Here is a 26608-nt window from a genome sequence, read left to right as displayed (position 1 = left end):
TGGCGCACCGACCAGCTTTAATGACAGCGGCAAAGCAAAGAGCGAAAAGTCCTCGGGGACCGTCCCCGCACGCGGCACGCGTCCCTCCCGCCCCCGTCCCGCGGCGCGGAGCTCCCGCTCCCTCCGCTACTTCTTCTTCTGGACGTGGGCGCAGTCGTATTTGCCCCGCACGACGGTGAGCTTCACGCCGGGCAGGTCCTGCGTGCGGCCGCCCTGCACCAGCACGATGTGGTGCTCCTGCAGGTTGTGGCCCTCGCCGGGGACGAAGCAGATGACCTCCTTGCCGTTGCTCAGGCGCACCCGGACGCACTTTCTGTTGGCCGAGTTGGGCTTCTTGGGCTTCCGGATGAGGTTCTTGATGACGACGCCCTTGAGCTGGGGGCGGCCGAAGGTGGCGCCCAGTTTGGGAGGCGGCGGCTTGGGGCGGCCCTGCCGGTGCATCTGGTTCAGCGTGGCCATGGCGCGACGGGGCTGCGGGGGCTCCGGCCGCCCCGAGGGCGCGGGGCTGCGAGGCAGCAGCGCGCCGAGGCCTGTGGGGAGAGCGGGTCGGGCCAGGCCGGGGGTCAGCGGCTCCACCGTCCCCCCCCACACACACCCGCGGTGGCCACCTGAGCCCCGACATCCCCCCGGGCCACGGCCCAAGCCCTGCTTCTCCCTCTCCTCCGCCCCGCCCCGGTAGACGCACCCCAGCCCCGCAGCGAGGCCACGGTCCTCAGCAGAGCGCTGCCCGCCATCTTACGGGCCGACAGCACCGGCAAGCGGCGGGGCCTAAGGAGAAAGGGGGGGGGGGGGACACCGTTAATGCCGCCATAGGGGCCGGGGAGGGGGGAACCAACCGTGCCCGCCCTGCCCCGCCCCGCCGGGAACGCGGCCGCGCCGCGCCCGGGGAGCGAACCGGCTCCGCCGCTTCCCCGCCCACCTCACACCGCCGCCATTTTAGCCCCCTGCCTCCCGCCTCCTTCCTTTCCCCGCCCGGCCGCGCTCCCATTGGCCAGCAGCCGCGCCGTTCGCCCTCCCCTTCGTTATTGGATTGGCTACAACGGCCCCTCTCCCCTTCCGATTGGTGCGCGCTCTGAAGGAGCGCCACCCCCGCTTTTTGATTGGCCGCACCGCCGCACTACGGGTGCGCGGCAAGCCCAAAACACCCTCACGCTTCCGCGGAAGGCGAGCGTTGCTACGGCAACCACGCAGGAAGCGTGGGGGAGGGGGGGCAGGACCCACCCGATCCCTCCCCCAAAATCCCTCCCCAACGGACGGGGAGGGAGCCCCGGTGCCCACCGGGGTGCGAGGGGGCCGGCGAGCAGCGCCGGGGCCGGCGGCGGGCGGCAGGGGGGCGGCGGCGGCCTCCCGGTCCGGGTCCCGGTCCCGGTCCCGGTCCCGGTCCCGGCGGGGGCCGAGCCGCACCACCACGGCCGAGTGGGCGACGCGGGCGCCGTAGCGGCCGGCCCAGAACTGCGTGTCCTTGCCCCGGTGGCGGAAGTGGACGTAACGGACGCCGGGGCCGTAGCGGCGGAAGACGTGCGAAACCTGGCAGGGGAGAGGAGCCGCCGCCGGTCGAGCCGTTTCCCACCTCGGCAGCCTCCGGCCTCTCCGGGGGGAAACTGAGCTGCCCAAGCCGGGGTGGGGTGGATGGGGGGGGGGGACGGTTTTGGGGTCCCACCTGCTGGTACCGCTGGTCGTTCCACTGCTGCACGGGTTCGGGCCGAGCCTCGAAGGTGGCGAGGACGGAGCGGCGGTCGGCGGCCAGGAGCCGGACGCGGAGGGAATACTCGCAGCCGCAGTCCTCCCGGGAGCCCCACCTGCGGGCGGCGGAGAGCGGCTCGAGGGTGGCCCCGGGGCAGTGGGTGGGCTGGGGGAAGGGGGTGCGACCCACCGGAGCGTCCCCCCCACACACACACCGCCGTCGCGACCTGCTCACCAGTCGGAAACGTGGATCTCGGGCTGCCAGGCGTCAAGTAATTCCTCCCAGAGCCCCTCCGCCAGCAGGTCGACGAGCTGCGATTTACTGCACCAGCTGCCGACGGCGGTGGTGGTGGGTTTACATGGGGGCACCTGAAGCGGGGGGGGGCACCCCAAGCCGGGGAGCACCCTGAAGCCAGCGGGGGGGGGCACGGGGGGAACCGAGGCCCCGGCGCCGCCAACTCACTCGAAGGAGGAGACGAAGCAGGTCTGGGCCGGGGCTCCCGGGAGCGGACGCCGGTTCTCCTCTATCGCCCAGCCGTCACCGCCGTTCTGGACCCACCAGTGGGCGAAATTCTCTGCGGGGGAGAGAAGGGGGGGAGCGTGGCAGGGAGAGGTGGGTGCCGGGTGCCCCCCGCCTCATCCCGTCCCAGCCGGGCCTTTACCGGTGCCGCAGGGGTTGCGGAGGAGGTTGCGGTCCAAGGGCCGCAGCACGCAGAGCCGAGCCCAGGCGGCGGCGGCCGGCGGAGGGCTCAAGCGCGCGGCCCGGAGGCAGGCGGAGCGGCCGGCCCGCTCCAGCCGCAGCCGCCACACCGCGGGGTCGTCGGCCACGGCCCGCCAGCGCCGGCACACCAGGCGGCAGCGGGTGACCAACGTCCGCGCCGGCACCCAGCTCAGGATCAGCACCAGCACCTCGTCCGGCGCCCGGTTCAAGTCGAGCGGGCGGCACGCGCCGCCGTCGCCGCCGCCACGGTTCGGCTCCCGGAGAGCCGCCTGCCCCATTCCTCGCCGCCGGCATCACGCCGCGCCGCGCCGCGGGTCGGCGCCTGTTTAGGGTGGTGGGAGACGCAACGCGCAGGAGGGTTTCGAGGGACCCAGGCGTCCGGGACTCGCTTGCTCTTCCGAGCCGCTAGCCCTGCCCCTCGTTCCCGGCCGGAAAGGGAGTCAGGAGTCCGAGATTCCTGTGACCCCCCTCCCCCCCAAATGCAGCTCCTAGGAGCCCCCCCTATCCCCCCAGAGGAGCCCAGGCATCCTGATCCCCCCCAATGACCCCTCCCAATGCAGCCCCCAAGAGCCCCCCTCAACCCCTCAACCCCCAGAGGGGCCCAGGTGTCCTGACCCCCCCCCCCAATGACCCCTCCCAATGCAGCCCCCAGGAGCCCCCCTCAACCCTCAGAGGGGCCCAGGCATCCTGACCTCCCCACTGACCCCTCAAATGCAGCCCCCAAGAGCCCCCCCAACCCCCAGAGGGGCCCAGGCATCCTGACCCCCCAATGACTCCCCCAATGCAGCCCCCAAGAGCCCTCCCCAACCCCCAGAGGGGCCTAGGCATCCTGACCCCCCCCACTGACCCCTCCCAATGCAGCCCCCAGAGCCCCCCTCAATACCCAGAGGGGCCCAGGCATCCTGACCCCCCAATGACTCCCCCAATGCAGCCCCCAAGAGCCCTCCCCAACCCCTAGAGGGGCCCAGGCGTCCTGACCCCCCACTGACCCCTCCCAATGCAGCCCCCAAGAGCCCCCCCAACCCCCAGAGGGGCCCAGGCGTCCTGACCCCCCACTGACCCCTCCCAATGCAGCCCCCAAGAGCCCCCCCAACCCCCAGAGGGGCCCAGGTGTCCTGACCCCCCACTGACCCCTCCCAATGCAGCCCCCCCCACCCCTTTCCCCACATCACCCTCACTGCCCAGGCAGCCCTGATCTCCATCTCTTCCCCCCCAACCCCCGCAATAGGCCGACAGCACTTCCGGGTTACGAACTGACGTCGCATCTCTGCCAGATGACGTCAGCACCCGCACCGATGACGCTACAGCACAAGGGCAGCAGCACCGCACAGCCCCACCCTGCCGCTTATCTGGGGACGCGTCTCCTTTAAGCCTGGCCACGCCCCTCCTTTTTCCCCGCCTCCATGAGTCACTCGTGGTCTCCGCCAATCGCCGCGCGGCGCACGCCCTCTGCGCCTCGCGATTGGGCGGTGCCCTCAGAGCGACGGCGGCCTCCGCCTATCGCTGCGGCGGAGCGAGGAACGGGCGGGTGGGTGGGGTGCCGGGGCCAAGAGGCGGGGCCTCCCGCCGCCTTTTTGCCCCGCCCTCCCCGAGGGGGCGGTGCCCGTTGCCGCGGCAACGGAGGCGAGGGCGGGGCGGGGCGGGGCGGGTGCCCGGATGTGGCTCTTTCCTAACATGGCGGCGGCAGCGGCTGAGTGACCGGGCGGGAGCGCGAGCGCCGGCCCCGCCCCTCGGGCAGCGCCAGGGGTGAGCGGGGGGAAAGGGGTGTCTGAGGGGGAGGTGGTGGGGGGGCTGGGGGAGATGGAGGTGTTTTGGGGGGCTGGGGGGATTCTGGGAGAAACGGGGAGCTGGGGAGTGGGGGGGGGCCTGTGGGGAAGGTAGGGGGTGGGAGAAAGAGGGGCTGAGGCGGGAGATGTTCTGGGGGGCTGCGGGAGAAGTGGGGGGCTGAGGGGGAGACGTTCTGGGGGGCTGAGAGAAAGGGGGGCTGAGGGGGAGCTGGGGGGGCTGAGGGGGAGGTGTTCTGAGGGGCTGCAGGGGAGGTGGGGGGCTGAGGGGAGAGGTGGGGGGCTGAGGGGGAAGTGGGGGGCAGAGGTGGAGCTGGGGGGCTGAGGGGGAGATGTTCAGGGGGGCTGAGAGAAAGGGGGGCTGAGGGGGAGGTGGGGGGCTGAGAGGGAGACGTTCTGGGGGGCTGTGGAGGAGGTGGGGAGCCGCGAGGGAAGTGGGGGGCTGAGGGGGAGATGTTCGGGGGGCTGCAGCGGAAGGGGGGGCTGAGGGGGAGATGTTCGGGGGGCTGAGAGAAAGGGGGGCTGCAGGGGAGGTGGGGGGCAGAGGGGGAGACGTTCTGGGGGTCTGAGAGGTAGCTGGAGAGTGTGGGATGGCTACGGGGAGTTCTGGGGGGCTGAGGGGGAGGTGGGGGACTGGAGGAGGTAGAGGGGTTCTGGGGGGCTGAGGGGGAGCTGGGGAGCGTGCGTGGGGCTGAGGGAGATGGAGATGTTCTGGGGGGTCTGGAAGAAAGGGGGAGCTGGGTGGGTTGAGGTGGGGGAAAAGGGGGGGGCAGAGAAGAGGAGGCCGGGGGGGGAGGGGAAGCGGCGAGGAAGGGGCGGATGGGGGGAGACGCGGGGTGTGAACGAGGGCCGGGCGAGCGCGGCTTTGTCGGAGCACCGGGGCGAGCGGGGCGCGGAGGAGTTTGCGGACGGGGAGAGCGAGGGAAAGGCTGGAGGTCGCAGTGCTGCCCTCCGAGCCCTGAAACCAGCCCAAATCGCGTGTTGTTGTGGAGCGTTCCTGGGGATCGCAGGATCCGCGGGCAGCGTGCTTGGCCGCGTGAGGAGCCTTACGGAAAGCTCTTACTCTCCCGCAGCATCTCTTCACCTGAGGCTCCCGGCATGCCCAGCTGACTCGGATAAGAATTTCCCCCTCCTCGCAGGTAGGAAAACGGGGATGAAATAATTTATCCACTGAGGCGCGAGTCAGCCGGCAGAGTTGGGAGTTCGCCCTCGGAGTCCTTCTTCCCTGTGGCTCCCGCTCTAATTGCCACGTAGTGCTTCGCAGAAGTGCTTATTCCGCTTGCGTGCTGGGAAGCTTGGGGCACTTCGCGTTTAATTTAGATGAAAGACCCTGCGTCGGACTTTGGGGCAGCCGAGGAAAACGAGGCTGAGAAAGCAAATGCCGCTGTTTGTCTTGTAAAACGTATCCAACTCTCTTCACCGTCCGCAAGCGTAGTCAGAAGCGAGGCAGGAAAATCAGAGAAAGGATGATTGTTGTCACCGCTGGTTTCATGTGTGATGTTCTTGATTTTTCCTGTAAAGATTTATCAGAGCTCCCTCTGGGATGCAGAAATGCAAGTTCGCTCTTTCTCCCGCTTGTTTGGAAACAGCGCTGTCAGTAACCGTGTTCGGGAGCAGATGTCTCGTGTTTTAGCGCTTCAATTAGCCGCAGTAGAAATGCTGCTAATTGCTAGTAAGTGGCAGCATGAATTAAAAGCAGAGCAAGACTCAGCCTGCAGATGCTGATTCTTTTTTTTCCAAATGAGAACAGCCATGTGTTTATCGGTATCCAGGGGTCACCAAAGCGGGCTCCGAAGAGAGCGGCTGTTCTCTCGAGGCGTGCTGATCAGCGCCCGTGGGCTCGGGCATTTCTGATGATCCCGTTGCTGCCCACGATTGATGGGAGCCAGGAAACCTGGTTTTCACCTGTTTTTACTCTTAGTACTTTCCTTTTTTGATATGTTCATCAGTGATTTACAGGGCAGCTCTCTTCCCGGCGTCCAGGTGATTTAAAGTTGAAGGTGAACTGCGGAGAGCTCCAAGGCTAGACTTTTCCTAATATCTCATGCCACTTTGGGCTGGATATTCAAAAGAGGGGAGACCTAAGTTGGGTAGGAGCCGGGATGCCTCAGTGCTACTGTGTCTCACGCCGGATATCCCTTAAAAACAAGGTTTGGCCGTAGTTTGGCATACCAGGAGCAGATAAAAGATTAAAAAAAAAAAAACCCCGTCCTCTACTCCGCAGTGCTCTGCTTTGAGTAAACGCAGGGCTCGCGATGCTGCTCCGATCCTCGCGCTGGCAGACGCTCTCTGCCTCCCTGCGGCGGATACGGTGCCAGCGGCGCCTGGGAAAGTTTTTCTGTCCCACGGTGCTGCTTTTGCTCGGGACGGAGAATCGACGGGCAGCGGTGCAGGCTGCCAAATGCGGGTGTAGTTTGTAGCTGTGGATTTATTCGCTTGTGTAACTCGTTTCCCTTTGCCCAACGGTTCGCTGGGCTGAATTTAACCAGAGCTGGAGATGAGGCTGGCGCATCTTGCACTGCGTTTGCTGTGTTATTTCGCGTCGAGGATAACGCTTTGTTGAAGCAAAGCTGTAGAATGAACCCAGAAAAATTCCAGGGTTACTTTTTAGTTATGTTTTTGCTGTGTATTAATCAGTTTTGCGACAGCTAACTGGGTGTGTTGCAGGGTTGCAAGCTGATGCTGACAGCATCCTACACGACGGGCTTGTAAATATCTGCAAATATTTATTGAAAGTACCTAGCTGTAGAGTGTGCCTTTAGGGAGGATACCGCTTAATCTTAGGAGAGCTGAAGGGAGGGGAGAGAGAGAGAGAGAGAGAGGAAAAAAAAAAAGCGCTTTTTAAATAAAGCCCCAAACAAAGTTTGAATAGTAGCCAAAGAACTATTGCTCGCTGCCAGTAAAAACATTAACTAATCCTGGCAGCCTTTTAAGGAGAGTATCTTTATTTCTGGTTAAGAAATAAACCTGCTAGATTTATTTATTGTCCCCTGCGCAGGTTGAGGGAGGCTGTCTGGAAACTGCCTGTAAAGTCCACGTAGAGCTAGAAACACGCGAACCGCTGCGCAGGGTGAGGTGGTAACGTGAGGCCGTGCGAATCTGCGGCCAGTAAATGTTTCCGATCTGTGACTCTTCAGAAAAGTTCGCTCGGAAAAAAACCCTCCTTGGCCTGCTGATCAGGTACCACCCTAACATTAACAAATAAAAATAATGAAAATATTTTGGTGCTGAAACAACCACAAAAGTTTCCAGGGTAGGTAGCGGTGAGATAACGATCGCCGTCCACTCGGGTTACGTTTGACCTCCGTTCCGTGGAAACGTACGCTCTGCTCCCTTTCCCCTGTGCTGTTCCGAGTTCCCAGATGTTTTCCAGATACCAGTTATCTTTATTTGCCTGTGCAGAGGTGACATTTATTTTGCTAACACTTATCAAACCTGCCAGAAGGAAGCTGTCTCTGTGAAAATAAAAAAGTCACGGGGCTTTACTCCGGACCCCTTGGTGCGCTTTGTGCCGTCTCCGGTTAGAAGCCAGAGATTGTGTTTGCTGACTTCTTGCTTGATGCTGTCTCGCCAAGGATGTTTTTTTTTTTTTTATGTATAATCGGTGTTTTAAAATACACATTTCCAATTGGAGCTATGCTGAAACAGCCTGCAGGATGCTCCGAAGCTGTTGCTAGACCACAGGGACTCTTTCGGGTCGTGCAGCTTCTCTGTCTTTGGGGCCGGCCGGCCGGCGGGATCGCGTTGCCTCGTAACATCCGCCCGCTTGCTGCTTTTCTTCGGAGGGGGAGTTTGTTTTCATTAATGGCTCTGCGGGCTGCTGGACAGGGAGTGCCTCACCGCTCCTTGAGGAGCAGGAAAGACTGAACCCACCCAAGCGCCGAGACAAACGCAGCTGTTTGTTTTGATTACTGAAGAGTAAAAGGCGGAGGGGAAACCCGGCAGCGCGCGGTGACAACGCTCAGCCGGAGAAGGGCTCCGCCAGCCGCCTGCGAGAAAGGCTCTTTTCATGAGCTACCTCGCTCCCGCCCCGGGGGCCCCCCCTCCTTTCGGCATACCTGGACGTTTGCCACGCTCAGGCTGGTTTTGACGGCGGCGGGAGCAAGTTCCAGGGTCTTTTCGCCTAGAGCGCCCGGGAGCAGACCGCGCGCGTACCTCTGCTGACTTCAGCTTTGGCAGAACGGCCCGAGGTGAAAGGTTTTGCGCCTTGAGGTTTTTTTTTTTTTTCTTTTTTTCTTCAATTCCGGATCCCCGGCCGGGTAAGAGCTAACTGCTTCCCTCCTCCCAGCTGCTGGTGTCTTACCCCTGCCCTTTGGCAGGCGGTTCACGGAGCGATAGCCCTCGAGCGCTTCTGGCCCGCCGCCTCGCGGGTCTCCCGGCACCGCTCGTGACAGCGCTTACCGTTATATCGCATCTTATTTCTTGCCAGCTCGCTTTGCTCAGGCCCCTGGAACCCTCCAGGCCTGTCAAATTACCGCTGGCGCTCGACGCGTTGACGCAGAAACGCACCCGGGTTCTCGCGTTTCCGTCCCGACGTGCCGTAGATCGGCGCCCGGCCGGGGCCGCTCTTCCTCGGTCGGCGGTCGCCGGCATCGCTGGCGTTCGCTCTCGGGCGGCGCGTCGTGTTGAAGCCCCGAACTTTCCTTGCGCTCCGGCGTCCCTGGGCAGGAGCAGCTGCCCGGGAGCTCCGGCTCGGCGCGCGGGAAGCGCAGAAACGCGGCGTAGGGGGAGAGGAGCGCGCGGATTTTGCGCGGCGGACTTGGCTCCTGCCTACCTGGCTTCTCGGATGAATAACGCGCAAGCTTGCGGGCGCTTGGCAGAGGAGGAAAAGGGGGTGGGAGGGAAGGAAGCGTATTTTCACGTCGTGGTTACAGCTGATGCAGAGCCTTCCGCTGGGAATTTTGCGCTCCTGGAGAGCGAGCGACTCTCTCCGAACACCTGCGTTCGGGAGAAGCTGGTGGGAAGCGCGGCGTGCGGGTGCTGAGACCCGCTCGCGCGGGCAGCGGGAGGACAGGCGGCTCTGCTGTTCGCTTCCTGCCCCCTTCCCCGAGGAATTTCCTGACTGCTCTCTACGGTTTGACTTCCCCTTCCAGGCTCGTTCTTTACCGCGGATTTGTGGCCCGGAGAAGGAGGAATCGCGTCCGTATCCCTCCGAACCGCCCGTTGCCACGGCTCCGCCGTTTTCCCTGCATGCCGCTCCGCAGCGAACGGCTTTGCCTTTTCTCCTCGTTATTTTTTTTTTTTTAACCTATATTCCTTGTTTGACCTGCTGAGCTGATTTTTGTTCCGCCTTTAAAACCAACGAAGTAAAACCTCCCCCCCGAGATGGGCAGTTTGCGGGTATTTTTCGTCTCGTAGGCTTAGGCTCGTGCCAAACAGTGAGCGGGTTTAAAGATCGAGCGAGCGGGTTTAAAGATCGAGCGTCTTGGGATCCGGTCGGGGCCTCCCCGGGGCCGAGGCGGCTTCGTTCCGAGGGCTGCAGCCTAGAAGCCTCTAATAAAAAGCGACAGTGAGATAACGCGGGCGCAGCCGCTCGTTAACGCGAGCGGATTTGACTGCTGGGTCCTGGTTCTGCCGCCAGCTCGTCTTCCCCGCCGCTGAGCGATGCAGCGCGGTGGGACGGAGCGTCCGCTTCCGAGCGGCGATTCCTCTAGGTGTCCTCACTGCAGCGCTTGCGTAGTCGATTATAGATATATATATATATATTTTTCCCCCCCTTTTTTCCGGAGTTAATGTGTTTACGCACCCCCTCGCTGTCCCCAAAATAATCTAGCGATGTCGCCGGCCAGCCCTGCCCGCCCGCGTGCGAAACGTCGCCCCGCTCGCGATGCCGGGTGTGGTTGGGATTCTCCCTTAAGGTCCTGTCTCCGCCTGAGGTTGCAGGGGACGTGGGCTGCCCCTTCCCCAGGAAAAACCAGGAGGGCGGAAGCCCGTCGCGGGGGAAGCGGTAGCCGACGGTCGCTCGCTTCGGCGCCGCAACCCCGTCGCCAGCAGCGCTCAGCCCGTCCGTGCTGCTAAGGAGAAAGGATGTTTTGGGTTTTTTTTTCCCCCCAGAAGTCTTTCCCTGACCTCCGGGAGAAATCCCAGGGACGTCGCGCGGCTTCCGTGCAGCCTAATTACAGCGGCGGCGTTTTTATTTAATAAAAACTGATGTCTCCGGAGCGTAGCGGAGGGAGGGAGGGGTGTTTGCCGTCTGCGTTATGAACTGAGCCGTGGCAGGTTTAGCGTTTCAAAGGCCGCTTTACGCAGCGCAGGTGCAGCACGCGTTTCCAAAAAGGTTTCCCAGCCGGTGTGATGTATCCTGAAGGATTTGCTCTTTTCTTAGGTTTTTCCCTTTAAGTGGGAGCCACGCTTTTTCCCCAGGCTTTATGGACATCTCCCGTTCCAAAGAGCAGAGCGCTTTTTGATGGTTTCTTAGCCCAAATAATCCCAACGAGCTGATCGCTCCGACAGACTGGGTGAAGCTGAGACCAGACGGCTGCACCAATATTTTGGGCTTTACAGACTCGGGGATGAATCTCTGCGTTACGTTTCGGGGTTTTTCTTTTAAGGTAGAGGGGGATAAAAAGAGAAATCAGCCCGTTGATGCCGTTCCGCAGCCTTTGCGCTCTTGGGGCAGCTCTGAAGCAAATCAAATCCTTCGAAGCCGCTTCAAAACTAAATAATTCGGAGCGGGAGCTGCTAGTTCAGTTTTTCAGGCGCCCGTGCCACGGGTCGGAGGCGGAGCGGAGGAACGGGGCGCTCGGTGTTCGGCGAGATCCTCCGCGCGCCGAGGCGGGAAGCGTCTCCGCGAAGTAAGTTGTCCCCGGGTCCGTAATTCGCGCGGCGCCGCCTCGCGCCCTTCGGGGAATAAGTCCGATCCTTGGGGCTTCCCGGTGCTGTGCCGCCCGCGTCGGGATCAGAGCAGCGTTCCGGAGCCGATTCCTGGAGCCGTTTCTCCTTCCGAAGGCGGAGGTGACTCGTACGCACCGGTGCCTTGCCTTAAGAGCTCGAGAGATGGACAAAGAGATATTTAAATAACGACTATTTTCGCTGATGAAGTTGAATGTGTAATTCTTCTGAACTGTGCTTGCTCCACTCTTCCTTCCCCGCGCCGCACGTCTGCACGGTGCAAACGAGCTGTAATTTTTCTAAATGACGTAAGGGGCTAATTAAAGGTTTTACTTGGCTAATCAGCTTGCGGTTTAATTAGCACCGAATGGTAATCGCTTGCCCAAATGTGAATTGACTTCTATCCGCCTGGAACGGCATATTTAACAACCCGCCCGCTCCCGGGGAGCGTGGGCCGCAGCAAAAGGGGCGCCGGCGCTTCCCGCGGAGCCGGCGCTCCGGAGACCGGCAGCGTTTGTCGCGCCGGCGCCCGGAGGGAGATGGGCGAGCGCGACCGTCCCCGCCGGATTCCAGCGTCCGAGGACTAACGCGTGGGACGTGCTTTTCTTCCTCCTCCGCCTCGGGTAGGTAGTGACCGGAACGAGTTGCTGTCCGACTGCTCCCTCAACGAGTTTCGGCAGAGCCCCGAGCGAGTGGGCGTTCGGGTAGACGCGGGGCCGCTCGCGGGAGACGGACGCGCTCCCGGGTCCGTCTTTCCGACGGCGTTGAAGGTGCAGCGCGGCCCGCGCCGCTCGGGCAGATGGCAGCGCGTTAGGTCGTTAAAATCTCTTGGCTCGACGAGGGGTGAGAGATCTCCGGAATAACCGGAGATGCCCGTGCCGGTTCGTCCTCGCATTCCTTGCATGCCTCGCCGCTCCTCGCTCCCCAGCTCCCACCCCCGAGCCTGCAATTCCTGCCTCGCTGGAAACCTCGCGCCGCGGAAGCCGCGTTTCCCTATCCCTAAGGGCTTCGAGTCCCCCGAGGAGGCCGAGCCGGCGCCTCCGCGACGCGGCTCTGATCCGCAGGCTCTGCGTACGGATAAGGCCGCGTTCTCCGGCACCCGCGTGACCAACTCCGCGGGGCGAGGCCGAGCGTTTCCATCTATCCTGCGAGTTTCTTGCTGCTCTCGGCTGGCTCCCTAACGCGACATTATTTTTTGCTTTTGCAGAGTACTCGAATTCCGCCAGCGCGAATGTTAGGCTTGCCGAGGGCACGATTCCCGTGCAAATTGCGGTGGTGCCGGAGAAGGTCCCCTAACGAGAGGAAAATCTAAGCGCTGCCTAATGCTTCTTTGGCGAAAGGTAAATAAGGGGCCGAGCCGCGAAGCTGCGGTAGAGATGAACGTCAGCGTCGTCAGGCGCGGGCTGTAAAGCCGCCCGCTCCTGTAGGAAAGGAACATAAAGGAAAAGGCGTTTGGCTCTTGCGTGTCTTGGCGCCTAGGGCAGCCCGAGAGCTGAGATTGCCCCGGTTTCCTTTCCTTGTCGGCGCCGAGCGGCGCCGGCAGCGCCAGGGCTGCCGCTTCTTAACCGCGCCGATAAATCCGCCGCCGTTCGCTTAATCTCCCAAACCGTAAATACGTTGGATTTAGGAATCTGCGATATCCGGGCACGATTTCTCCCCTCTCGCCGAGCGAGGTCTCCCGTTCCGGCAGAGCCGCTCTGGATCCGTACGGGGACCAGTCTCCCCTTGGAGCAGACGAGGCGGAGGTTGTCCGCCCTAAGTCTTTCTTCCTCCGTAAGAATTTTGAAACCCGAGTTGCGTTTGGAAGTACAATCTGCTGCCGGATTACATTAAAATCATCATTACTGGTAATTCCCCTCCGAGGCTGCTGGGACAGCAAGACCAGTTATCCGTAAACGAAAGGGACTTTGCCTTCGTTTGCGGTTATTTATCGTTCGAAACTCTCGGTCGCTGATGGTAGGCGGAGAGGTGACCTCCACGCGTAGCTCTTCCCTGACGCACGTTACCCTCCGTTTGCCGCTGCTGCGGTTATCTAGTTTAATAAAACGGTGGCTAATAAAACATGCTCAGTCCTAGGAATAATCTGAATGAAGACGTAGTCCCTCTCCGCTCCCCGTACCTCTCTGGAACGGCTGATAAACGAAGCTCGCTGGATGCTCGCGGGGTTTGGTCACAAGGTGTGTGTGACCTTGGGCAAGTCCATGCTTGCTTTATTTTTATTTATTTTTTTAATATAATTATATCCATCGCTGAAGAGCCAGAGCATCCCGGCTAAATGGGGAAACCTTGGCAGATTCGCTTTGCTTCCCTGGTGGTTTAACTCCTTGTTAAGTAGTTAGAAGGGAGGAGGAAAAAAAAAAAAAGCTCCTGGATAAAGACCGAGTCTGGCTCCTCCACCCGTGACCAAAGAGATCGTGTGAACACGGAGAAACCTGCTTCTTCTGGCCTTGGGTCTGCCCAGTGTAGCCGAGGAGGACGAGGAGATGATATCAGATATAAATTGGGAGGCTTTTCTTCTTCTTCTTCTTTTTTTAATCATTTTGGAGCTTCCATTTGCGGTTATATTTGAGGGGGTTTCGCTTAGCCCCGCTGTAAGCGGCCGAGTCACGTGAAGAGCTCGTCAGCTGGTGGGCTGATTACTCCCTAACTGCTGGGTTTTTTTCCCTGGAAGTTTTTTACGGGCTGGACCGTTGGGGCTCCTGGATGCCTGGATCGGTATTAATTAGCCAAGCACGGATTTAGATCCCGACCCGAGGCGCTCAGGTACGTGAGCTCGTTTGGCGAGTGTGGATTTGGAAGCTTTTCAGGAAGGGCTCCGGGTTCTCCTTTGCTCAGGATACCAACCTACGAGCCCTGAAGGAGCCCGGACTTGCAGGAATTGCAGCGCTTCCTCTCGGATATCCCATTTAAGAAGCTCTGAAGCTACGCGAGACGGATGAACCTCCAAAATTATCTTCTTTCCTGCAAAACTTCAGGCCGACGTGGCTTTCCCGCCGTTCTAGGTAAAAACGAAGCGCGAAACAAAGACCCGGTGGCTCTTCCGAGGTCGCAGAGCCCGACGCTCGCCTTTCGGGAGGTTATTCGGAGCCTCGGAGAGCTGACGACCTCCTGATTTCCAGCCCGAAGAGCGTCGGGTGCCTTCAGCTCTCGAACGTTAACTCGGCCCGGCGAAACAGTCGCGGAAACTCCTGCGCGCGCGCCGAGGTTATCTCGTCGCGCGTGCAGTTAATTCTGCTTTAAAGGGAGAAATTTGGTCGGCGGCGCTTCGGCTCGTATCTCTGGGAACTGAGATAAGGGTAATTAGAGCTCGTGCTCCGAGGCACAAATCGCCTCCGCGGGGGACGGAAGGAACCTGCCCGTTTCTGTGCAGTGTCGTGCTACAGGGTTTTAAGAAACCGGCTCTGAACGCCGGGTTTCTGTCTCCCTCTCGCCCGAAAGCGGGCGGATCGAACCGAAACCAGCGCGACGACGCTTTAGAGGAGAAGGGACAACTCTGCGGCGGCACCCGAAGGTGAGCGATCTGGAGCGAGTGCCGTAAACTGGAGGAAAAGGCAGACGCGAGCCGGGAGCGCCGCTGGGGCTTTTATTGGACTTTCGTTATTTACTTATCGAGGCGCTTTTTCGCCAGCGGTATCGGCCGTGGCTGGAGCTGGGTGACTGGATTTGGGCTTTGCGGTCGTCTCCGAAGAAGCGGGGAGGGAGCTCGCTGCGTTGTCCCTCGTGCGCCTAAGAGGTTTCCGTTCGGAAAGAACGTGCCGTCGGGTTTGAAAACCCAACCATCTCTGCCTCGTCTTCTTTTTTCCTCCCTTCATCCCATCCTTTTTTTTTTTTTCGAGCAGGGCAGCTAGTTTCGGGGAAAGCCGGAATCCTTTCCGGAATCCTTTTTTTTCTTTTTCTTTTTTTTTTTTTTCCCCAAAGATCTCCGTCCAATCTCTCTTTCCGATCGTTTCCCTTTCAGACAAGTCACTGTTATCCTGCTCCGCTGAAGGCAAAACCGGAGCGCGGGGAGGCGGCTCGGCCCTCGCCGCGAAGTGACTCGGGAGAAGAGGCAGGAGCAGATACTCAAAACCCGCGTTTTTCGGTTCCTTTCCCCTTCGAGCGCTGTTTTAAACGCTGAGTCATCGCAGGGCAATGCCGGAGGCTCCCGAGCGGATGGCAAAAGGGGAAAAATTAGAATTAGGTAAGCGTTTTATCGCTCAAACGCCAAACTTTCCGGCAGACCCGCGCCGCGCTGCTCGGAGCTCCGGCAGGTTTGCGCTCCCAAGGTTTTTTTTTTTTTTTTTTCCTTCTCCGACTCCTTTCCCCGCTCTCGGGAGGAGACGGGAGCTGGCGTACAAAACAGGTTTTCCCCGTGGCGGCTCCTTGACCCGGGCGCCCGATAGGCTTATGAAATCCTTTACCTCGCCTGGCCAGTTTTGCGGGATCGCCCCTCTTTTTACCCCCCCCCCCCCCCCCGGCTCCGATGCGTCAGTCGGAGCCGTCGTTAGGAAAACCGGGCGTCCCGGCGGGTTGCTGGTTTAACTGGTGCGCAACAGCGGCCGTGAACCGCATCTGAGCCGGATGTTTTTTTTGGGGGGAACCGAACCTATGTGGCAACACGAGGAGGAGGAAAAAAAAAAAATAAAAGACTCGGATATTTTTTCCGTGACTTGGCGGGAAGCGTCGTTGCCCTGCGGCCCGGGGGAGCGAGCGCGGATGATTGCTGCGCTGGCTGTCAGCGCGCTGAAGTCTGCCGGTATTTCAGGAGCTCCCTTGGAGGCGTTTGCTACAAAGAAAACAGCTCACGAGGCCGATTTTGTTTTATATTGCGTTTAATTATTTATTTTCCCTCGCGTGCGTGCGTGCCGGTAACTGTTTTGGCTCCGTGCAGCGCGGTGCCGCTTCGCCGCCGCTCAGCGGAGCGTCGAGCGCTTATGAAAACAGCGAGGCGCCGTATTTATATAGCTCGGAAACAATATTTTGAAAGGCCCCTTCTGTCTCCTCGCCGGTCGGTTCCTTGCTCTTAATCCCCGTTGATGAGAAGGTACGGAGCGAGCGAGCGCGTTGCGGGCTTAAACGGCAGCATCGCCTGCGAGTCGAGGATCGCCGAGACGCGTGCTTTTTGCGAATCTTGTTAAGAGCCGAAAAGATCTCGGGGTGGGAAGGCAACACCGGGCCTTTGATGTGCTTTTATCTTTCCGCAAATTAATTAGCGCGCTCTGCAAGGCTTTAAAATTGATGCTAGGGGCTCTTCTTGCTCTCGGCAGCCCGAGAGAGCAGCTGGTGAATTTGTGTAGTCGCGGCAGCTCTTGGAGACTCGTAAAGCGGAGGGTTTTAAGCGGCTGCTTGTTCGTACTGCAGTAAGAGGAATAAATTATTGCACCGAGCCGGGTAATTTCTTAAGTCCGTATGGATCCCGAGCGCTCGTGGTCCTCCACGGAGCGAGGCTCCGCTCTGTCGCCCGGCGTCGGCCGGGCCGGAGCGGTTTGGGAAGCTCGCGTTTAGGAAACGGGACAGTTCGTGTTCATCCGGAGCGGCGCCGGAGGTTTCGGACTGCGTTCGAGGGCTCGACCCTCTTCCTTGGGTGAGGCCGCGCGATCGCCGCTTCCTCGGTCGCTAGATTGCGCCCGGGGGATCTTTCGCCTTCGGCTTTTCGGCTTCGACCTTTCTCGTCCTTCGGGAGAGGACCCCGCGAGGCTGCGGCTCGACGGTCCCGGCCGTGATGGATTCGGTGCCCGCGCCGCTCCCGGGGCTTTTCCGCGCGGAAGAGAGGAGCCCGATTCCCCGCTGCCGGGCCGCCGGCAAAGCGCCTGCATAAGAGCCCGTTCTCGGGGGGGGGGAAAAAAAATCCCACTCCGGGGAGGTCGCGGGCTGGGAAAGCGACTTCATCCTGGGTGCCCTTAAGCCTCTCTCCAGTTTTTCCCGGCTTTTGATCCCCAACCAGCTCCTGGGGCCCCGGACTGGCTGCTTTGTTTCAAACGTTGCTGCCTCATTGGTTCCCGGCTCCTTGCGAGCTCCGGCTTTAACCCCTCCGATGCTCCGAGTTGCTCGGCAATTCCTTCCTCCTCCTCCTCCTCCTCCTCCTCCTTTTTCTTCCCGGAGCTGCGGCGGCAGCGGGGCCGTAAAATGGTAAGGAGCGTCGCCGCGAAGCCGTCAGGCTCCGGCGAAGGGAGCCGGCGGGAAGCGGCGGCGCCTTATTCCGGCCGCTGAGTTCGCGGCGAGACGCCTTGCGCTTCCCTGGGCAAGCCCGAAGCCGCCGGCGGCTCCCACCGGCGTAACCGGTTCCCCGGCACGCCGCGAGCCGGCTGCGCAGCGCGCCGAGCTGGCCGGGCCGGCGCGGCGGGGAGGAAGACGCCGGCGGGGATCGGGATCGCGGTCCCGGCTCCTATTCCGAGCGGCTTTCCCGGTGTTGCCGTACCTCCCCCCCCCCCTTCCTCCTTCCTCCTCCTCCTCCTCCTCCGGCTCTGTCCAGGCAGGTGGTGATTTTCTTCCCCTCCTCCCCGCTCCGGCTTGCGGGAAGCAGCAGGATGGTGAAGGTGAGCGAGGCGCCGTCTTGATCCTCGTTGGGGAAAAGAGCTGAGTTTCGGCCCCGGGGGGTGGGGGGATGGAGTTCTGTTTCGGTGGAGGAAATGCAAAAAAAAAAAAAAAAAAAAAAAAAAAATGGAAAAAAGAAAGGGAGAGGTTTATCCGGAGCAAGTTTTCCCGGCTCTCTGAGCCAGGCGGAGGGGACGCGGCCGTTCGGGAAGCGCGGCTCAGCGAGCGGAGCTCCCCGTCCCACCAGCGCCGCATTTATCCCTTGCGAGGGAAGAGGGGAGTCGGAGCAAAGGAATCTGGGGGGGTTTTTCCTTCTTTCCTTCCCCCCCCCCCCCCCCCCCCGGCTTCTGCTGCGGACGGAGGCGGCGACAGCGTTTCGCTTTGAACCCGCCGGGAAAGGAGTCGGCATGAGGGTGGGGAAGCGAAAACTTCCCGTCCGCTCCGCAGCCCCCGTCCGCCTCCGCAGCGGGAGCCGCCGCCGGCTTTTCTCGGGACTCGGGTTTCAGCGGTGCCGAAGGCCGACGCGTTAAAACCGGAGTCGTCCGAAGTCGCCCGCGGCCTTTCCTTACGTTCAGCGCCAATATCGTCGCTTTTTTTCCTCCCCCCCTTTTATTAGATATTTATTTCTTTTTATTGGTGCTTGGAAATTCCCAGCCGGCGCTAAAATAACTTCTGGGCCTGTATCAGCAGCGGGGAGCGTTCTGCCCTATTTTGCTTATCCGGAGCCGCTAAAAGCGTTAGTTAATGGCTGACTAATTAAACGAAGCGGAGATAAAGGGAACGGGAGCCGGGTGAGGACGGCGGACGGCGGCGCTGGAATGTGCAGCGCCGCAGCAGCCCGGGATCCGGCGGCGCCGGGGCGCAGGCGTTAACCCGTTCCTCCCTCCCGCGAGAGGCACCTTTTGGCTCCGAGTTATCCGAAACCGGAGCTTTCCCTCTCCCGTAATCAGGGGAGCGGCGAGCCGGGCGAACGCACCCGGTTTTCTCCGCACCCGCTTTTCAGGCGGGGAAAAAAAAAAAGCTGCTTTAAAGGAGGCGTCGAGGGAAACCCGGCCGCGATTTCCCGAGCCGCTTTTGCCCCCGGGGCGCAGCAGGTGGGGAAGGAGCCGGCTGCGGAGCGAGAGCCGCCAAGGCGCCGCGGATATTTAAACCCCAGCGAGGAGGAAACGTGAAACCGGCCCCGGCGCTTTAGGTAGGAGGAGGAGGAGGAGGGAAACGTCGATCCGATCGAGGAGGGAGAGCGGGATAAAAGTACGCGCTCGAACGGGCTCCCTCCGACGGCGATCGATCGGCCGCGGCGAGCTCTTCCCGAAGGACGGGTCGCGCCGTTCCCGCGCTCCTCCTGAAATCCGAGCTGCAAAAGGGGTTAAAGAAGCCTTGAAGAGCGGCCGAAAACCTCTGGTTTGTTTTACTCTCCTGATATCCGGGCTGGGAGCGGCACAGGACTCCTCCACGCCGCTTTACTAACACAGAAAAACCCACAGAACTGGTTTTTCCGCTGCCGTTCCTCATTCCTCGTCTTGGAAAGCAGAGGGAATTTTGCAGGTGGGGGGGGGGAGGTTTTTCCCTCCGCTCTTTTTGATCCGTTGCTCTCGGAAGCAAAACGAACGCAGCGCAGATTCCGGAGAGGAAGCAGGATCGTCGCGGAGGGGAGAAGGAGCCGTCGGGCAGCTTCTGGGATTTCTCGCCTTTAAAACCGGGTCGGTTTTAAAGCAGCCGACGGGACGTTTGAGGCAGAAGAGCCAAGATGCCGAGCGCAGAAAGCAGGGCTGAGAGGACGGTCGGCAACCGAGAGGCAGCAACTCGGTTGGGAAAGGTTTTAAAGCGTCGAAGGCGCCTGAAAAAAGGAAAAAAAAGAAGAAATAATAAAAAGAAGCCAACGCTTCCCCTGGCTTTGCAGTTAATTCCCCCGGACCGGCTGCCCTCGGGGCCCCGTCGCGGCTGGGGGATTGCAAACCCACCCGTGAAATTAAAAAACCAGAAACCCGAGCGGAGGACGGCCGGGCTCAAGGGCTGCGTAACGAGGTTCGCATCTGCGCTGGGCTCGTGGAGGCTAAAGGTGTTTCCTTTTTGGCACGGCAGCTGACGTGCGGCGGGTTAATTCTTTTAGCAGAGAAGAAGGTCAGTCCTTACGGCTGGGGAGATGCGTTTTACGGCTCGCCGCCGTCCCCGGGGTGATGCCTTCCTCTCCCTCCTCCTCCTCCCCGCTTCATTTTGCTTCATTTTTCCCCCCTTTTTTTTTTTTTTTTTTGCCCTTCTCTTTTTGTCCCCCAGGTCTTCTAGCCGATCTCGCCATGTTCAGCAAGAAGAAGAAACGCATCGAGATCTCCGCCCCCTCCAACTTTGAGCACCGCGTCCACACCGGCTACGACCAGCAGGAGCAGAAGTTCACCGGGCTGCCGCGGCAATGGCAGGGCATCATCGAGGAGTCGGCCAAGCGGCCCAAGCCGCTGGTGGACCCCGGCTGCATCACCGCCATCCAGCACGGCTCGCAGAAGGTAGGCGGCTCGGCCGGAGCTGCCGGGGAGCCGGGACGGGGTCAGGATTTTGGGGGGGGAAGGGGGAGCTGCTTTCCACCCTCGCGGCGAGCGCTGGTGGGTCCGGAGGCGCCTGCTCCGCGTGGGGCCGTGAGCGCTGCAGCCGCTCGGCGAGAAAAACCGGGCTGGGATAACCTCAGGGTTGGTTTGGGGGGGAGGGGGGAAGATTTTCGCCCTCTTTTCCCCTCTCCGGGAATAACCCGTGCCTCGAAGCGTCTGGCTCCGGAGAGAGGAGGAGGAGGAACGGACCGGGAACGGGGGGTGGATATAAATAGAGAAAACCAGCGGTCGGAGCTCGCTCGCCCCGCGCCGAGCTGCTCCGCGCGGCTCTGCCGTGACGGCAGTCAGAAAGATCAGCCGAGGGCGAAGATAACGCGCGACGAGGAGGCAGAGCGAGTCGTGTCCGCGTTTAGGCGCCGCGCGGAGCGCCCGGGGCTCTCGTTTCGTGGGGGACGCTCCCGGAAACGCTCCGACCTCCTTTGCCTCGTGCCGGCCCGGCTAAAAATAAAGATTTACCCCCAAAAAGGAGCGGAAACGGATCCAGCTTTTAGCATCCCTCTTGCTTTGTAATTATTGCTGAGGGGAAGAGCTGAGACGGTGGGAGAAGGCGCAAAAGCGGGAGCCGGTGCAAATCCCTCCGTGCCGCGGCTGGGAGCCGGGGGGAAGCCGCAGCTCCCCGCTTGGGGTGCGCAGCCTGGCAGGGCCGAATCGGGGCTATTTGCGCCGGCTGCTTTTCCCCAGCACGCGGGGTTATTTATTGCAATTTTAGGCACGGGGCTTGTTTGTTTTATTTTATTTATTTGTTTTATTTCGCTCTTTTGTCGCTCCCTTGCGCTTCTCCGCCGGCCGCTTTCGGACGCGGCTCGCTGCTGCCGCAGGGATCCGACCGCGGCTTCGCCCCGTTGCAAGAGTTAAATTAAAACTTTCCTGGCGCTTTGCAGGGCCGGGCGCGACGCTGGCGCTCTGCTCCGGAGCCGTGCTGAAGCTTGGGGCTCCCTTTCTCCTCCTGCCTAGAGAAGGCGATGCCGCGCTGGGAGTTTTTTCCTCTCTCCGTCCCAGTGGAGAAACCTGCTGCCTCCGCGCAGTCACTAATAATTTAAATTTGCGGCAAAACGGAGCCACCGGCCAAGTCCCTCGAGCGGAAGCTCCAGGGCCGATCGCTCGCGGTCCGGGGAAGTCGTTTAGCCGGGAGAGGGATCGTTTTTTCCGACGGGAAAAGCTGCCGTCGCGACGTCCAAGGAGATGCCCGGGATCCGTCGCCTTTCGGAGGGAGCCGGCTCTCGCGCCGGATCCCTCCGGTTAAAAAGCACCCCCGGGTTTTTCCGGAGGAGGCGGCGCGGCGCCGAATCCGCCGCGTCCGGATGAGCTGGGCGACGAGCGGAGCCGCCGGCTCCTTTCCCGGGGCGGCGCGCGGAAAAGCCGCGAGGTTTAGGAGCCGCCGAAGCCGAGCGAGCGCCGTGCCGGCGTCACGTCCGTGCGAGCCGAACCTTCCCCCTCCTCCCCCCCCACCCCGCCACTGTGTCCCTGTCACCACCAGACATTTCATTTTTTTTTATTTTTATTTTTATTGTTTTGTTTCCCTTTTTTTTTCTTTCTTTCTTTTTTTTGTTCTCTTTCTGTTCCTGTCCGCCTCCCGTCCCGTGTCCTGCGCAAAGACCATCGTTCGGGGGAGCAAAGCCGCCAAGGACGGCTCCCTGGCCTGGCTGCTGGACGAGTTTGAGAACATGTCCGTGTCCCGTTCCAATTCTCTGCGCAGGGACAGCCCCCCCTTGCCGCCTCGCCGCGACCGCCTCTACCAGGAGAACGGCCTCTCCGAGGGCCCGGCTAAAAACCGACCTCCCGAAGCGGCCGTCGGCGGAAGGAACAAGGAGAAAAACCGTCCCGGCGTCAAGAGCGGCGAGTCGGAGCAGGGCAAGGAGAAAACCGGCGACGGGGACGAGCAGCGGCAGCAGCCCCGCGGGCAGCGAGCGGGCGGCAAAGCGGCTCCCGGCGGCCGGCCGCCCCCTCCCGCCTACGCCAAACCAGCCGGCGACGGCAAAGGGCGAGCGGCGGAGCGCGACGGCGAGCCGGCCGACGGCGTGGTGCGCCGCGAGCGCCCCGACGCCTCCGACAAGAGACCCAAATCCAGCTACGGCGGCGAGAGCTGCCCGCAGTCGCCCCGCGACAAACGGCCGCTCTCCGGACCCAGCATCCGGACTCCTCACATCCCCGTGTCCGAAGGGGTGATGAAAACGGCTCAGCAGACCGGACGGCCTTTCAATACCTACCCGCGGGCCGAGAGCGATGCCGTCAGGGCCGCCGGTTCGCAGGTAAACCCCTGGCCTGGGGCACCACGGGCCTCCCCGACCCCCTCCAAAAAAAAAAACCAACCCTCCGTGCTCGCAGCTCCGGCTCCCGCTCTGCTGCGGCCCCGGGGGCTTCGTGGTCTCCCCGCTTCCTTGTGATTTTTCACTTTTTTTTTTTTATTATTATTTCCTTTTCCCTCCCTTCCCTTCTCCTTCTAGGCGGAGCCCAGGCCGGGCCGACCGCAGGAATCGGCGTCCAACGGGCCGCTGAGCTCCGGCCCCGGCGGCTCGTCCCGCGTCCGCCCGCCGCGCGCCGCCGACCCCGAGCCGCCGCCGCCGCCGCCGCCCCTCGGCTCCCACGTTTCGGACCCGCAGCCGGCTCGACCGCCCGGCGCCTGCCCGCCGCCGTCGGCGGCCCGTTCGCCTCAACGGGAACCCCAACGCGTCTCGCACGAGCAGTTCCGGGCCGCCTTGCAGATGGTGGTGGATCCGGGAGACCCTCGCGCCTACCTGGACAACTTCATCAAGATCGGCGAAGGCTCCACGGGCATCGTCTGCATCGCCACCGTCAAGAGCAGCGGCAAGCTGGTGGCCGTCAAGAAGATGGACCTGCGCAAGCAGCAGCGGCGCGAGCTGCTCTTCAACGAGGTACGGCAACGGCCGGCGGCTCGCGATGCCCGCCGAGGAATCGCTTGCGGGTTCGGCGGCCCGTCGGGAAGCGCCCGCGGAGGCGCCGAAGTCCCCTCGGGTCCGGCGAGCCGAGCGGCCGCGCGCGGTGGCGACGGCGACGGGGGTTTTTAGGAGCCCCCGTTGCCACCTCGTCGGTTCTTCCGTCCTTCGCCGGGCGGCTCGGCCGCCTCCGCGGTCCGACCCTTCCCGCCTGCCTCCGTCGTGCCCTGGGTTTTCCCCCCCCTCCACCAACCCCGCCGCGTTTTGCAGGTGGTGATCATGCGAGACTACCAGCACGAGAACGTGGTGGAGATGTACAACAGCTACCTGGTGGCGGACGAGCTCTGGGTGGTCATGGAGTTCCTCGAAGGCGGCGCTTTGACGGACATCGTCACGCACACCCGGTACGAGGTGCCCGGCGGCGCCGATCGCCCGCCCCGCGGGGCAGCGGGCGAGCAAAGCTTGGGATTTTAGCCGGCCGAGAGGAATCGGGAGAACCGGCTCCTCCTTGAGCCGCCCGCCCCGTCCCGCTTGCAGGATGAACGAAGAGCAGATCGCGGCCGTCTGCCTGGCCGTCCTGAAGGCGCTGGCCGTCCTCCACGCGCAGGGCGTCATCCACCGCGACATCAAGAGCGACTCCATCCTGCTCACGCACGACGGCAGGGTAAGCGCCGGGCGCCGCGGCCCCGGGATGCCGGGCCGTCGCCAGCGGGGACCGGGCAGCTGGTTTTTAATAATAATCCGCTCTCGTATTTATCGGAAATCGCTCTGCTCCGGGCGGAAGAGACCGCGGGAGCGAGGAGAGCTGGCCAGGCAGGGAAACCCGCTGTGCCCACCCTACAAACACCTTCCTCCTCCTCTTCCTCCTCCGCCTAGGAGGGGCCCCTTAGAGGAAAAAGCAGCAGCTTTGCCGACCTGCGACCGCGTCTTTTTTTTTTTTCCCCCATTTTATATTTTTTAAGGCGAACGCGTGCTTCAAAGTGAGCTTTTCTCTCCGCGCCGTGGCACGCGGCAAACTGCTCGCTCACCCCCGAGTGCCGGTTTTCCAAGGTCCAGGCGAGCCGGTGGGTTTAGCGGCAACGAGAAATCTCGTTGAGCCCAGAATTTCTCATCCGGAGCCCGCGGCCGCCCGAGACTCCGCATCGGAGCGGTTTTTCTCTCTCCCTCTTTAATGTTTCGCGAGAAAACGTCGTCTTCCCCTGCTCCCTTCCCGAGCAACCCGACCTGGCGGCTCCCGGAAAAAATCCTCGCGGGAGCTGCCGGGGCGTTTGGAAGGAGGACGGTGCAAACCCGAGAGCTCGGAGGGAGACGGGGGAGAAGCTTTTTGGGGGCGGCAGCCGTGTCGGGAGAAGCCCGAATAACCGCGCGGGCCGCGGTCGATCTTCGAGGCGACGTCGGCGGTTCGGAGGCCGGAGCATCCCGGGAAGCTCGGCGGCGACGGGACGCCCGTCGCGGGCGTTTCCACGAGCCTCCTTTTCCTCTCTGCTTTCCCCCCTTCCCAGGTGAAACTCTCCGATTTTGGGTTTTGCGCCCAAGTGAACAAGGAGGTGCCGCGGCGCAAGTCGCTCGTGGGGACGCCGTACTGGATGGCGCCGGAACTCATCTCCCGCTTACCCTACGGACCCGAGGTGAGGCCGGACGCGCCGAACGGGGCCGACGGGGGTCTGGGGCTCCGCTAGAGCCACGAGCCGAAACCGGCGATCGCCCGGCTCGGCGCGGGGTGGTGGTGGGGCTCCGACCTCGGGCACGGCTCCGGTGCAAGGAGGGGGGGGAATAGGGTTTATTCGCCCCGCCGCGGCCGTGGTCGCGCCGCCGCCGTGAATCGCCGCGCGCCGATTTTGTTTCCCCCCCCCCCCCCCACCGCCGTTTTTCCGGCTCCTTTTTGCAGGTGGATATCTGGTCCCTGGGCGTGATGGTGATAGAAATGGTTGACGGGGAGCCGCCCTATTTTAACGAGCCTCCGCTGAAGGCCATGAAGATGATCCGGGACAACCTGCCGCCGAAGCTCAAAAACGTGCACAAGGTAAAAGGGCAGCGCCGGCGGCGTCTCCCGCTCGCCTCGGCCGCCTCCCCGCCCGGCGTGTGGGGCGGGGGGGGGGGGGGGGGGGTTTGTCCCTCTCCCACCGCCGGCTCCGGGGCCGAGCTCGCGCTCACGGCCGCTGCTCTCCGTCCCGCCGCAGGTCTCGCCGTCCCTCAAGGGCTTCCTCGACCGCATGCTGGTGAGGGACCCGCTGCAGCGGGCCACCGCCGCCGAACTCTTGAAACACCCTTTCCTGGGCAAAGCGGGGCCGCCCTCCGCCATCGTGCCCCTCATGCGGCAGAACAGGATGAGATGAGACGCCCCGGCGGCGCCCCCCGCCCGCCCCCACCACCACCACCTCCGCACCAAAGACGCCGAGACGCCGTTAACCATCCCCGGGGCCGCCCGAGCGGGAGCCGCGGCGCCGAGCCGGCTTGGCCGACGGCTGCCGAACCTGCTGCTGACGGCGTCCCGGCTTTGCCGACGGGGATGAGCCGGCTTTGCCGATGGGGCCGAGCCGGCGGCCTCCTGGCTTTGCCGGCAGCGCTGAGCCGGCTGCCGGTGGCCTCCTGGCTTTGCCGACGGCACCAAGCCGGCTACCGGCGGCCTCCCGGCTTTGCCGACGGGGATGAGCCGGCTTTGCCGACGGGGCCGAGCCGGCTGCCGGTGGCCTCCTGGCTTTGCCGACGGCACCAAGCTGGCTTTGCCGACGGCACCAAGCCGGCTACCGGCGGCCTCCCGGCTTTGCCAGCGGCCTCCCAGCTTTGCTGATGGGGATGAGCTGGCTTTGCCGACGTCGCCAAGCCGGCTGCCGGCAGCCTCCCGGCTTTGCCGACGGCGATGAGCCGGCTTTGCCGACGGGGCCGAGCCGGCTGCCGGCGGCATTCCGGCTTTGCCGACGGGGACTCCCGGCTTTGCCGTCGCCTCTAACTGGATTCGTGACTGTGCCACTACTGTCGGGACGCCCCGGCCCTCCGCGCTGCCGAGTCGAGTCGGCCTCTTTCTTTTTTTTAACGACTCCAACAAGCGCCGCCGGCAAACGAGTCGCGACGCGGGGAGCGAAGGCCGCCGGAGCCCGGAAGGACGGCGGTGGCCGGGCGCCTTCCTCCCACTTCGCCCCTGCCGTCATTTCGGGGCCGTTTGAGGCATCTCGCCGTCTTTTTTTTCTTTTTTTTTTCTTTTTATTTTTTAATCCGCTTTTCTATCTCGGCTCGGAGCGGTGGAGGCCGAGGCGGCGGGGTGGCGGGGGCAGTTTTCCGGCCCCTCTCGGCACCGGCTCGCTCCTGCCGCCTCCCCAAACACTACGGCGCCCGTGGGCCTTCGCCCGGGCCAAAACTACTGATTTTAAGGGGAGGGGTGGGGGGGGGGTCTGTTTGCTCCTCATTCCGCAAATGGAATTTTGTTTTTTGGGTTTTTTTTTTTGTTGTTGTTTTCTTTTATTTTTTTTTTTAAATGAAGCTATTTATATTGTCGTTTTGTAACGCTGCAGTGTTGGGGCGGGCGGAGGCGCCCGGGGCCCCGTTCGGCCGCGGTTGAGATTACAGGTTTCTTTTTTTGGAGAAAAA

At 62.2% G+C, this 26608-nt stretch overlaps 3 protein-coding genes across 7 annotated transcripts; 1 reads left to right on the top strand and 2 right to left on the bottom strand.

The window, feature by feature from the left end:
• Positions 1-768, bottom strand: MRPS12 (mitochondrial ribosomal protein S12). The gene is made up of 2 exons (XM_062598311.1): positions 686-768; positions 1-530 (listed from the first exon to the last, which is right to left on the bottom strand). The coding sequence occupies exons 1-2, from the start codon at positions 732-734 to the stop codon at positions 127-129; spliced, it is 453 nt and encodes a 150-aa protein (XP_062454295.1). The 5' UTR covers positions 735-768; the 3' UTR covers positions 1-126.
• Positions 688-4153, bottom strand: LOC134152722 (F-box only protein 27-like). Its single transcript, XM_062598310.1, has 7 exons — positions 3663-4153; positions 2346-2726; positions 2147-2258; positions 1919-2014; positions 1661-1799; positions 1279-1527; positions 688-768 (listed from the first exon to the last, which is right to left on the bottom strand). Exons 2-7 carry the CDS (start codon positions 2680-2682, stop codon positions 736-738), a joined length of 966 nt encoding a protein of 321 aa, XP_062454294.1. The 5' UTR covers positions 2683-2726; positions 3663-4153; the 3' UTR covers positions 688-735.
• PAK4 (p21 (RAC1) activated kinase 4) lies at positions 4053-26608 on the top strand. 5 transcript variants are annotated; one of them, XM_062598306.1, is made up of 11 exons: positions 4053-4150; positions 5262-5327; positions 12227-12359; positions 19807-20030; positions 21725-22378; positions 22574-23002; positions 23294-23427; positions 23561-23687; positions 24526-24651; positions 24912-25046; positions 25204-26608. In XM_062598306.1, the coding sequence occupies exons 4-11, from the start codon at positions 19827-19829 to the stop codon at positions 25357-25359; spliced, it is 1965 nt and encodes a 654-aa protein (XP_062454290.1). In that variant the 5' UTR covers positions 4053-4150; positions 5262-5327; positions 12227-12359; positions 19807-19826; the 3' UTR covers positions 25360-26608. The 5 variants fall into 5 exon arrangements, with proteins under 5 accessions (XP_062454290.1, XP_062454289.1, XP_062454291.1 ...); XM_062598305.1 differs by lacking the exon at positions 12227-12359; XM_062598308.1 differs by lacking the exons at positions 4053-4150; positions 5262-5327 and adding an exon at positions 11615-11642.

Source organism: Rhea pennata, chromosome 32 (genome assembly GCF_028389875.1).
Source record: "Rhea pennata isolate bPtePen1 chromosome 32, bPtePen1.pri, whole genome shotgun sequence".
NCBI classification, from domain to species: Eukaryota; Metazoa; Chordata; class Aves; order Rheiformes; family Rheidae; genus Rhea; species Rhea pennata.
Note: the sequence above shows the minus strand (reverse complement) of the source record. Positions and strands in the feature narration are given on the sequence as shown.

Excerpts from the sequence above, each read along its gene's own strand:
- MRPS12 (XM_062598311.1), bottom strand. The coding sequence starts at position 734 with ATGGCGGGCAGCGCTCTGCTGAGGACCGTGGCCTCGCTGCGGGGCTGG. Across the intron at positions 531-685 it reads GGCCTCGCTGCGGGGCTGGG|GCCTCGGCGCGCTGCTGCCT; the intron begins GTGCGTCTACCG and ends CTCTCCCCACAG.
- LOC134152722 (XM_062598310.1), bottom strand. The coding sequence starts at position 2,682 with ATGGGGCAGGCGGCTCTCCGGGAGCCGAACCGTGGCGGCGGCGACGGC. Across the intron at positions 1,800-1,918 it reads GAGATCCACGTTTCCGACTG|GTGGGGCTCCCGGGAGGACT; the intron begins GTGAGCAGGTCG and ends CGCCGCCCGCAG. Across the intron at positions 1,528-1,660 it reads ACGACCAGCGGTACCAGCAG|GTTTCGCACGTCTTCCGCCG; the intron begins GTGGGACCCCAA and ends CTCCCCTGCCAG.
- PAK4 (XM_062598305.1), top strand. The coding sequence starts at position 19,827 with ATGTTCAGCAAGAAGAAGAAACGCATCGAGATCTCCGCCCCCTCCAAC. Across the intron at positions 20,031-21,724 it reads TCCAGCACGGCTCGCAGAAG|ACCATCGTTCGGGGGAGCAA; the intron begins GTAGGCGGCTCG and ends TCCTGCGCAAAG. Across the intron at positions 24,652-24,911 it reads GCTTACCCTACGGACCCGAG|GTGGATATCTGGTCCCTGGG; the intron begins GTGAGGCCGGAC and ends TCCTTTTTGCAG.